Genomic DNA, 10,616 nt, shown 5'->3' with positions numbered 1-10,616 from the left:
TACAGGCTGTTGACACCCCGAGTCACTATCGCCCATCCTCCCCAGCACCTCTGCGGTGTCTGACTCTCAGCTGGTACCAACACGCACTGGTGGGTGGAGAGCAGGAGCAGCTAGAGAGCTGGAGGAGGGGCCCTGGGTGTCCGTCAGGGTCATCCTGAGCTAGTACGGGGGAAGCTAGGAGTGTGCCGGGCTGAGGTCCAGCTGGGGCTGGAGTTGTGACCAGCTGCCCCTGCCCATCAACCCGGGACGCACAGCTTGCTCTGTCTTCCCACAGAGCTGGGGGATGCTCTGGATAACAGGCTGCTGGGCTGATCTTCCCCAAGTCCCACCTTACAGGAAAGGAAACCGAGGCCTGGGAGAGGTAGCTGGAACTTCAGTGGAAGGGCCCAGGGGACTCTGAGTGCAAGGATTTCTAAACTGAGACACACCCTGGCATCGTTCCACGGCTGTGTTTTATCTGGCTTATGTCCTGGGAATTCTGTGCAAGATTCTGTTGGAATCTGCTACTTAAAAAAAGGAAAAAAAAAAAGTTTGGAAGGCCCTGTTCCTCTTTTCCAGGTAGAAAAACTGAGTCTGGGCTGGGAGGCAATCGTTTACCAAAGACCCAGGGCGAGTTAGGGGCAGAGCTGGCCTCAGGGGTCTGTCTGCCTGCGGGCCCTGGGGGAGGCCTGCCATCTTCAAAGACCCCTGCCCAGACTCAGGCTGGGGGGGGGGGTGTTGAACCCCATCCAAGGATCAGCCGTGACAAGGGCCGTGTCCCCTTTAAGCAGAGAGCCGCCCGCTGCAGTGGGTGGACTCTTGCCCAGCCAGTGGGAGCTCTGAGCTCCCCTCCCATAGCCCCTCCCTGGCTCCCAAGGGAGTCAGTGGCACTGGGGAGACAAGAGCAGACATGCTGTGTGGGCTCAGCCGGGAGACCCCTGGAGAGGCGGGTGAGTAATGGGGACCAGTAGGCAGAGTGGCGGGGCCGAACCCTCTGGAACTGCCACTCAGAGAGGGGCCTGGGATGGCGAAGCCTGGGACAGCCACTCCCAGACCCAGAGCTTGGAGGGAGGGCAGGCGTGGGACACCTGGCCAGTGGACAGGGGAGAGGGCTGTCTGTCTGACCGTGGATGCGGGGACTGAGTCCGCTGGGCTGTCCTGCACGTCACGGCCAGAGGGCAGCGCTCCTGCCTCAGGCGTGCCCCAGGGAGGCGCGTCCTGCCCCTGCGTGAGCTGTGGGCGCTGGCTCCCTGGTCAGGGTGCTCTCGGGGGAGCTCCTACATGGGCTCATGGCAGGAGGCAGAGGCCCCGGCCTGGTGCTGTCTGGTCGGTGAGCCTCAGGCTCTGGGAATGCAGAGGGGACAGGTGTTGCTCAGCTGCCATATTCCTGGGTGGGCCCAGGGCTGGGACCCTGGGAGGGGCTCTGGGGCAGGCTAGGTCACCCTTCACTCCATGTCCTGGGCCGTCCCGTCAATGCCTTCCCATAGTCGATGTACTCCTGGTGTTACCTCCTTGTAGCAGCTCCAAGGGTATGGACTGTGGTCCCAGTGGACAGACAGATGGGGAAGCTGAGGCTCGGAGGGGCCAGTGGCTGACCAAGGCCCATAGTGGCTGAGCCGGGATTGGCCCCCAGATGACTTTTATAGCAGAGCTCCCCCAACCATGCTTCCGAGGGCCCGTGAACTTAGGCTCCCACCTCCCCGCCTGTCGCAGAGGGCAGAGACAGGGTTACCCCTAGGTCCCCAGATCATAATAATGTGATTAATAATAGTAGCTGACAGCTGTTGAGACCTTACTCTGTGCCAGGCTCTGTTCGGAGCTCTCTCTGTGCATTTTCTCGTTTAATCCTCACACCACTGTGTATTCAGCACTGTTATTCTCCCCATTTTACAGTTGGGGAAACTGAGGCACAGAGGTGTTAAGTGACTTGTCCAAGGCTAGAGCTAGAAGTAGCACAGCTGGGATTTGACCCCATGCGGTCTGCCCCTGCCCCTTCCTGGTGACTCCACTGCCCTCCTGGCTTGGGCACATCTGTCCTCTCAACGTCAGGCCCAGGAAATGGGGTCACCTCGTCCTGCAGTGGTCAGAGCCACAAGGGCAGCAGTGCCCTGGAGACCTCACCTGGGGCACCGCTAAGGAGGTGTCTTTGTCTTCCTCTTCCTCATGGTGCTGCCCCTTCTACCCAGGCTCAGGCCTCAGCATCACCTGCCTAGACCTTAGCCCCAGTCTCCTCCCTGGCTTCCTGGCCCTCACCCCCCACCGCACCCCACCTCCATGCTGCTGTAGGAGGGAGTTTGCTAAAAACTCAGGTTTGATCGCAGCTTCTTATCCTGGCATTCAAGGCCCTTCATGATCTCCCTGGCTTTTTCTCTCTCTGATGACCTCCTTGACCCCCACCTTCACCCCTGCAGCCCCCACCCTAGTCTCCTCCCCAGGTCACAGAGCTTCATGATCACACCTGTCTCACTTGGTGTCAGCACTGAGGCTTTTTTAAAGAGAAGTCTAAAGATGGAGCTTCAGGCACAGTGGGATCCAGGTGCTCAGCGTGATTAGGACTCCAGGTCTCTGCTTCTTTTTAGGCGAGCTTTATTTCCAGGCAGACTCCTCTCCTTGAGGCTCCCAGAGGGCCCCTAGTACCTTAGAGCTTATGGTCAGACAGCTTGATCCTCCTCAAGGAAAGAGAACCTGTTTCCAATAGTTTCAGCAAACATCCCCAACAGGTGGCCACTCCCTGCACTCTCCACATTTCACAGAGCAGGCTGAGACCCTGAGCAGTCAGGCCACATGCAGTGCTCCTCAGAGAGAGCCAGGCTGGGGCTTGGGGCCAGTGGGGCACAGTGCCCAGGGCCCTTTCTCCTCCCCGAGGGACTCTGCCAGCACGAGTCCTTTCTCAGGCCCATGCCCTGGCCATGCTGTCTTGGTCCTGGGAGGCTTGTTCACCCCACTAACCCTGAGCCCCTGCAGGAAGAGATGTGACTGGGGCTGGGGCACACAGTAGGCTTGAAAGCAGATTTGGGCAGGAAACCCCCATGCCCCACAGTGTCCGCTATCCTCTGATTCCTGGCCACAAAGTGGTCTTTGTTCCCAGCTCCTGGGAAGGCTCAGACAGGGTGTGTGTGTGTTGGGGTGGGTGGAAGGGTACTTCTGCCATGGCCTGAGCTGCCCACTCCTCCGGGGGGCCCTCACCAGAACCACCTGGACCTTCTGGCAGGGCTGACCTCCTCAGGGCCATGGCTGTGGGAGAAACCCCAGTTCCCAGACCACGGAGGCCAAGGCCTCCAGACCCAGGGAGCCCTGGGTTTGCATCCTGTCTCTGCCTCTTCCTGATTCTATGACCTTGAACAACTCATTCCACCTCTTTGATCCCCATTCTCCTAATCTGTAAGTGGGAATTGAATTTCACATGATTTACTGAGAATTTACTGTGTGCCAGACTCTCCATGCCAAAAACAGCAGTGAACAGACAGGCAAAAAACCAGCCCCCCAGGGCTGACATCATAGTGGGAAGGGGCAGATAGGAAATAAGATCACTAAGTTAAAAGAAAAAAAAAAGTGAGGTCTGCTAGGTAAGGAAGGTGATGGGAAGTGCTGGAGGTGTTGGGAGTGCAGGTGTAAGTTCAAACAGGCCGCTTGGGAAAGATGAGAAGGTGAAGATTCCACAGGTTCCTGAAGGGGGTGAGGAAGGGGGTTTTGTGGGTGTCTGGGAAGGAGCATTCTTGGCAGAGGGAACAGCCAGTTCAAAGGCCCTGAGGTGAGCTTGAGTCTGGTGTGTGGAGCGGCGAGGAGACCAGCGCACCGGAGTGGAGGCAGCCCAGGAAAGAGCATTAGGAGGTGAGGTCAGGGAGGCCCGGGGACTGTCAGTTGTGGGGAGAACGTTTGATTTTATTCTGCGCCGGGTGAACTGAGTCTTCACTGCTCCGTTGGTGACCCAGTTTTGTGGGTTTGAGAGGGACGTGGGAGAGCACAGACCCAAAAGGCCATGGCCCTTCTGGAGCCTGCATCCCCACCCCACTGACGTTGGGGCCATCATGGTCCCATGGAGGGGGGTGTCAGCCCAAGCGTGGGCTCAGGGCCCAGTGCCGGGAGCCCCGCACGCCTTGTGGAAGAGGGATTGCAGGGCTGGCAACCTCTCTGGTTGTGTCCAGCCTGTGGTGTGCCTGAGCGCTAACATGGGCCTCCTGGGGGCCGGTGCTGCCTCCCTGGGTACCCCTCTTTTGGGGTCTGTTTCCCTTGTGTTTGGAGGGAGAGAGCAGAGCTGAGGATTAAGGATGTGGTCTGCTGGGGGCCAGAAAGACCAATTCCAGTCTGTCCTCTGCAGCTCCCCAGCTGAGTGGCCTGTCTGAGCTTCAGTCTCCTTGTCTGTAAAATGGGATTGTTAGTGAGCTCGCAGAAGAGTTAAACATGTCAGTGCTGGTCAAGTGCTTGGAGCAGGCCTGGCACTGGGCGGGCCAAGCCCCGGACTCCTTTGTCAGTCTTTTTTTTTTTTTTCAGTCCTTGGCACCAAGTGAAGCAGGCGTCTGCTTTTTAAATCTATTGATATATTTCTTTTTGTTTCCCTTAAAAACATGCATTGAACAGAGCAAGGGTCACCCCATGGCCGAGCCGATCTCTTCACGGCTTCTGGGGAGGCCTGTCTTCTACGGAAATCAGAGCTGTCACTCCGAGGTCAGCCTGCCACCGGCTTTGATGCCTCTCCATCCAGCTGTCTGACCCGGTCCAGCCCGCCATGGCCAGAGGGCGATCATTCAGTGGGTCAGGCGTGCCCAAAGGAGCCGGGACTGCTGCCAGGAGGGCCACAGGCATTACCCCTGAGTCCCCCCAGGACTGTCATGGGGTGAGGGGAGAAGGCAGGAGGGGGCCCGTGGCTCCGCCACTTGGGAGCTGTGTGACCCTAGGCAGTTCCCTTAACCTCTCTGTGCCTCAGTTTCCTCATCTATAATGTGGGGATGATCATGACACCCACGACGTAAGATTATCATGAGGATAAAGTGGTAATAATTTAAAATTTCTTAGAATATGGCCTGGGTTCAAATCCTGACCCTGCCCCTTACAATGGGAAGTCACCTAACCTGCCCGTGCCTCAGCTCCACCATCTGTAAAATGGAAATAACTATCATCCCACCTCAGAAGGTGATGGGGATACATGAGACAAAGCTTGTGAAGCACCTAGCACAGCACCAGCACTTAATCAGGAGGAGCTGTTACCATCACTAATGGGAAAATCTTTCTAACGAGGTGAGTAAAAGGGCCAGGGAGAGAACTTCCGTCTGTCCTGGCTCTGTGTACCACATAACCTCTCTGATGCCTCCCACCAACCCATGAGGTGGGCACTAGCCCGCCCACTGTGCTGAGACTCAGAGAGGAGAAGCGACTTGTCCCAGATCCCTTAGCCGGTCGGCAGCAGATTTAGGATCCAAAGCCCATCCTTCCCTTTCCATAGAGCCAGAGATGCCTTCAGAGGTGGGGCCGACCCAGCCAGGATTGGCCGATCACTTGTAGGAGTGCAAGCAGCAATGGGCCGCTGTGTGCAGTTGTGGTTGGACCCAGGGGCGACTGGGGGCCCCCTTCTCCCCAGCGGCACTCGGGCCGGCTGGCCCTGCTGCTGGCTTTCTGTCAAGCGGTTATTTTCTCTTCAGCCCAAGTTGAGCCTCCGGGCATTGGTTTTCCCAGTGGCCCCTCTCAGATGCTGAACGCTCCCTCCTGGAGGCCCGCAGAGCCAGGCATCAGTCACGCCCCCATCGACGGCCCTCCCCAGCCCCTGCTTCCCAAGCCCCTGTCCTGCTTAGGCTGGACCCTGACAAAGGCAGCCTGGCCAGGGGCTGACTTCCTTTTTCCCTTTCTCAAAGCTCAGTGGCTCCCTGGGGCTCCAGAGAAACAGAGATAATGAAGGCAAATTAGCAGTGCTTTCAGGAGAAATAAAATAAAAAAGAAACCCATCCACCCGGGCTGCAGCTTGGGGGCCGGGGACCAGGTGTACGGTCTGTGCTCAGCACGGCGTCTCTCCCTCCTGCTCCCCCGACTTGCCCAGCCTGAGTCTGCCGGATGGTCTGGCACTGCTGCGGAATGATTTTCCCTCTGAAGCGAGTTCTTACAGGACAGATTGACTGAAGGCAAAAGCTCATAATTGCCCATTGCTGGAAGGAGGAGACAGGAAAAAAACCACTCGGATAAAAATATCTCTGTTTTTTATGCACGTTTCCAGCTGAAAATTGGTGGGAAAGATGTTTTTGAAAAGCCTTCATCTCTAAGCATATAATTACCAGGTCCCAGAACAAAAAAGAGAGCGGGAGTGAGCAGGCATGTTCTCCGAGGGAGGAGGACTGGGGTCCGAACCCTCCTGGGGTTTTCTATAAATAAAATAATTCCCTCAAATTCTCATGCCTGGGCTGGTCGGAGCCAGCGATAGGGGGAGACACCCCCATTTTACAGATAGAGAAACAGAGACTCAAGTCACACGGTTAACTAGTAATTCTGTCCTTGCCTTGGTTCTTGGTTTGAATGCTGCCTGTTTCCCCCTGACCTGAGGATGTTTGTGAGAGTGGGGCACTGTCCCCTCTGAACAAGCATCAGCAGACATTGTAGCATTCCTTATGGGTGCCTTTCTGAATGTGGCAGGGGTCTTAGATATCCAGAAGCCCTTTATCGGGCCATCAGCTATCCTGAGCGGCCTCTACCGCCAAGAGAGGTCATCAAGTCCACACCCTAAAATGCACGTGCCTTCTCTACAGAAGAGTCTCTCAAGTCCTCACTTATTGCCCACTGACTCTGCGCACAGTTGCATGAGTCTTGGTTTGCATCGTCACACAGTCAGGCCTGTCTGACAGCTGAGCCCAAAGGCAGCAGACCCCACATCTCAGCTGTGCCAAGTGTGCCATCGCAGCCCAATTTGGCACCGTGTCATTCACTGGATCAAAATTTGAATATTGGGATGAGGAAGGGGCAGAGAGGTAGTGCTGAAGACACACCACAGAGACACCCCAGGAAATGGGTGTTCTGCTTCAGCAGCCAACATCCCGCACCCTCTGCTTCAGAATCAGCATTAACCCACGGCTGTTCCCCTCCGTTCTTTGGGATTCTACGGCTCTGAATTTGGCAAACTTGATTCTCTGTTTTCTTGTCCTTAGGAGATAATCTTCCCCCTCCCCCACCTCCAGACTCCTAAACTTGGAGCCAGCAAGCTTATCTCTGGTCTTCCCAGGACAGCCGGGGAGAGAAAGATTTTCCAGTGGCAGAGTCTAATTTGCATGGGATAAGACAGATTTTAATTCCAGAGTTGCCCACATGAAATACCAGAGATGTTCACTGTCGCACAGTTGATAGAACCCAGTCTTTTTAATTTTATTAGCTCAGAAATGCCTTGTTGAATCTAAATGAGGTGTGAATTAGGGAACCGTAATAGGAGGCATTATACTTAATGGGGTGTTGCCTGAATCCGTGGCTGCGGATGTGAACACAGGGCCTGGGGGTGGAGGAGGTGAGCAAAGCTGCTGGGGGCCAATTCCCGGAGTCCTGGAAATGATTCGTTATTTCCCACCTTCTGGCAAAGCTAAGGGAGGCTATCCCCGGTCTGGAGAAGCCATTTCTCAATGGTTAGAGCTGCAGGTGGTAAAGGTTCTCAGGCTTCCTTGGACCCAGGTTGAGCTACAGCCTTGACCTCAAGCTGAACCTGACCGTGACCCAGCCTGAGCCCCACCCCTGACTCTAGAACAGCGATTCTCAATGAGGGGCAGGGCGGGGGTTGGGGGGGACAGTATTGCTCCCCTAGGGCACATGTGGGTTGTCTAGAGTCATTTTTGGTGTGGTGACTGGGGTGGGATGCTATTGTCATCTAGTGGTTAGAGGACAGGGGTGCTGCTAAACATCGTACAGCATCCAGCAAAAAAAAATGTCAATAGTGCCGAGGTTGAGAAACCTGCTGTAGATTGTAGATTGTAGATTCCTGGTTCTGACTGAGCCCGGACCTTGGCCAGGCTGTGTCCTGATCTTGACCCAGGTTGACACCACCTCTGGCTGAACGCTAATCTGAGCCCCTCCCCACTTTGTGAAAAGGATATGGCTGGGATGGGATAAGAGGCTTCTGCCCCCTGCTGGGGCTGATTTCCTCCCTAGCCCCTTCTCTCCCCCTCCTCTGAAGAGTGAGGAGGGGGATAGTCCTGTGAGTGAGGCCTTGCTGTGGCCAGGGGGCTGGGGAGGGAGTGGCCTGCCCAGAGCTGGTGAATGGTGAATGGGGGTGGGGGCGGAGCAGGGAGGTGGGCCGGGGTGTAGGCTTGGGTGAGGCCTGAGACAGCAGCAGAAGCCTGGGGGTGTACAGGTGCCTGGAGGGGCAGGGGTGGCCCCAGAGGCAGCATGGGAGAGCTGGCCCGCTTGACTGTTTGCCAGTTGACCTTACCCATCTCAGTACAGGGCTGAGAAGGGACTTGGAGAAGGAATGTGAAAAAAAGAACCTGGTCAAGGGAGCCTGGAGCATGGGGCAGGGTGGGCAGAGGCGCCTGGGGTCTGGTCCTGGCTATCTGCAGAGGCTGCCTTGGCCAAGGATTGTGTGACCTTGGGCACGAGTTGTCCCTCTCTGAGCCTCAGCTGCTTTCTGTATACGTGGAATGATAGTTGTGAAGATGGTTAATCCCTGGACCGTCGCGAAGAGCCCAGTCTGTGGTGGGTGCTCCAAAGAGCGTTACTCAAGAGCACAAACAGAGTTGCCCTTGCGGGGAGATGCCATGAGGCTCCCCCAGCGGAGACTCAGGTGGAGCTGGTGGCAGGAAGGAACCCCTCTAACAGGCCACATCCACGAAGCAGAAGATTCCCAAGGCAGGAGGGCTTTGCCTGATGGAAATGACAGCGGAACTCAGGGCCTTTCCTCTCTTTCTCTCCTGCAGACGATGGGCCTTACTCCAAAGGAGGCAAGGACGCAGCAGGGGCTGATGTGGCTCTGGCGTGCCGCAGGCAGAGCATTCCAGGTAACCAGCCTCCTGTCCTTCCCCCTCTCTGTCCTGGAGCATAGAGAGCTCCAGGTGGGGGTCAGACAGCATCGGCTCTGCAGCTAACTCACTTTGTGACCTTAGACTAGTCACTTAATCTCTCTGATCCTCCTTCGTAAGAAGGACATGATTTCACCCAATGTCATGCAGCCAAGGGTACTGAGGGGTCTTACCAAGTATTGACCTCACTTGTCCTGGAGCTGGGGGCCTAGAATTGCCCCACGCTGCCCACTCACCCCCTATCTGTCAGCAGAAGAGTTCCGAGGGGTCACCATGGTGGAGCTGACCAAGAAGGAAGGCAGCACGCTGGGCCTGACCATCTCGGGTGGCACCGACAAGGATGGGAAGCCCAGGGTCTCCAACCTGAGGCCTGGGGGGCTCGCAGCCAGGTGAGAAGTGGGCTCAGTGGGGGCAGCAGGAAGGGGCCAGGGGGCAGTGGAGGAGGGTACTAGGGCCTTCGGCAGAGCAATCAGACAGCTGTTTCCTGGAGCACCTAAGAGCTTGGTGTCTGTGGAGGGAAGGCCCCCAGTGGAGGCTGGGATTCTAGGCCCCGGCTGCTTCTTTCCCTTTACACCAGAGCTGACTCAGCTCGGCCACAGCATCCCATGCTCACCGCTCTCGGGCCCTCCAGGCCTTTGCATATGCAGTTTCCTCTGCCCAGAAGGCCCGTTCCCTAGGCATCCTCCTGGCAGACTCCTAATCATCCCTCCAGGCCTTTGCATATGTAGTTTCCTCTGCCCAGAAGGCCCGTTCCCTAGGCATCCTCCTGGCAGACTCCTATTCATCCCTCCACACTGCCTCTGGGAAGCCCCCAGCACCCCAGGCTGAGGCAGGCGTTCGGCTCTGCTGGCACAGCCCTGTGTGCCACTTCTGCACACACTGCCTGCACCTATTATTTTACCTCTGGGGCTCCCTTGGACCAAGAGTTCCATGAAACCTAGGAGTTAGTCTCTCTATCACTGCCCCTCTGGGCCCAGGAAGAGCATTAAGGAATAACAAAGGAGGTGATGATCTGGCCACTCTGTGGGCTGTCTGGGACCGGTTAGAGCTATAACTATGAGGGTGACACCTCAGCAGGAGGGAAAGCAGGCAGACCAGCATCAGGGGAAAAGCTGGCCTGGGTGTCGGGCAGGTCTAGGTTAGAATCCCCACTCTCCTAACTCACTCGCTGTCTGACCCTGGACATGTCTGACCTCTCTGAACCTCAGCTTCCCCATCTGTAACATGGGGATCCAGAGACCATAAGGATTCAGTGGGAGGGGGGATATGAAATGCCAGCACCTGTTACCACGCTTGTGCTCTGGCCTCCTTTCTCCCAGGAGTGACCTGCTGAATGTGGGCGACTACATTCGGTCAGTGAACGGGATCCACTTGACCAGGCTCCGCCACGATGAGATCATCACTCTGCTCAAGAATGTGGGAGAGCGTGTGGTGCTGGAGGTGGAGTATGAGCTGCCCCCGCCCGGTGGGTGCCCTTGGACTGGGAACTTTCTCCACTGCCTTGGTCATGGGTGGACAAGGCTGCCTCCTTGCCAACACCTGGGTGGTGGGTGGGGATCATGCCAGCTGGGGTGGGCTGGACCTGGAGACTGGCCACAAACACCCATGCTGCACCTGGGGCCTTGTCTACAACTGCAGTACGCTGTCACCAGGAGGTGGTAG

The 10,616-nt window shown here is 56.6% G+C and overlaps 1 protein-coding gene across 7 annotated transcripts in view; it reads left to right on the top strand.

Annotated features, from left to right (window-relative positions):
* Positions 1-863: 863 nt before the first annotated feature.
* The window catches only part of GRIP2 (glutamate receptor interacting protein 2), a 60,010-nt gene continuing 50,257 nt past the window's right edge, over positions 864-10,616 (top strand). For 6 of the 7 annotated variants that reach the window (XM_057555517.1, XM_057555519.1, XM_057555518.1 and 3 more), the window contains exons 1-4: positions 864-929; positions 8,853-8,933; positions 9,205-9,343; positions 10,274-10,419. In XM_057555517.1, coding sequence (XP_057411500.1) covers positions 890-929; positions 8,853-8,933; positions 9,205-9,343; positions 10,274-10,419 — 406 coding nt within the window. In that variant the 5' untranslated portion in view covers positions 864-889. The remainder of the gene's footprint in view (positions 930-8,852; positions 8,934-9,204; positions 9,344-10,273; positions 10,420-10,616) is intronic. The other variant, XM_057555516.1, reaches the window with a different exon arrangement.

The sequence above is a fragment of the Balaenoptera acutorostrata genome, chromosome 10 (genome assembly GCF_949987535.1).
Source record: "Balaenoptera acutorostrata chromosome 10, mBalAcu1.1, whole genome shotgun sequence".
Taxonomy (NCBI): domain Eukaryota; kingdom Metazoa; phylum Chordata; class Mammalia; order Artiodactyla; family Balaenopteridae; genus Balaenoptera; species Balaenoptera acutorostrata.
This window is presented reverse-complemented; position numbering and strand designations above follow the sequence as displayed.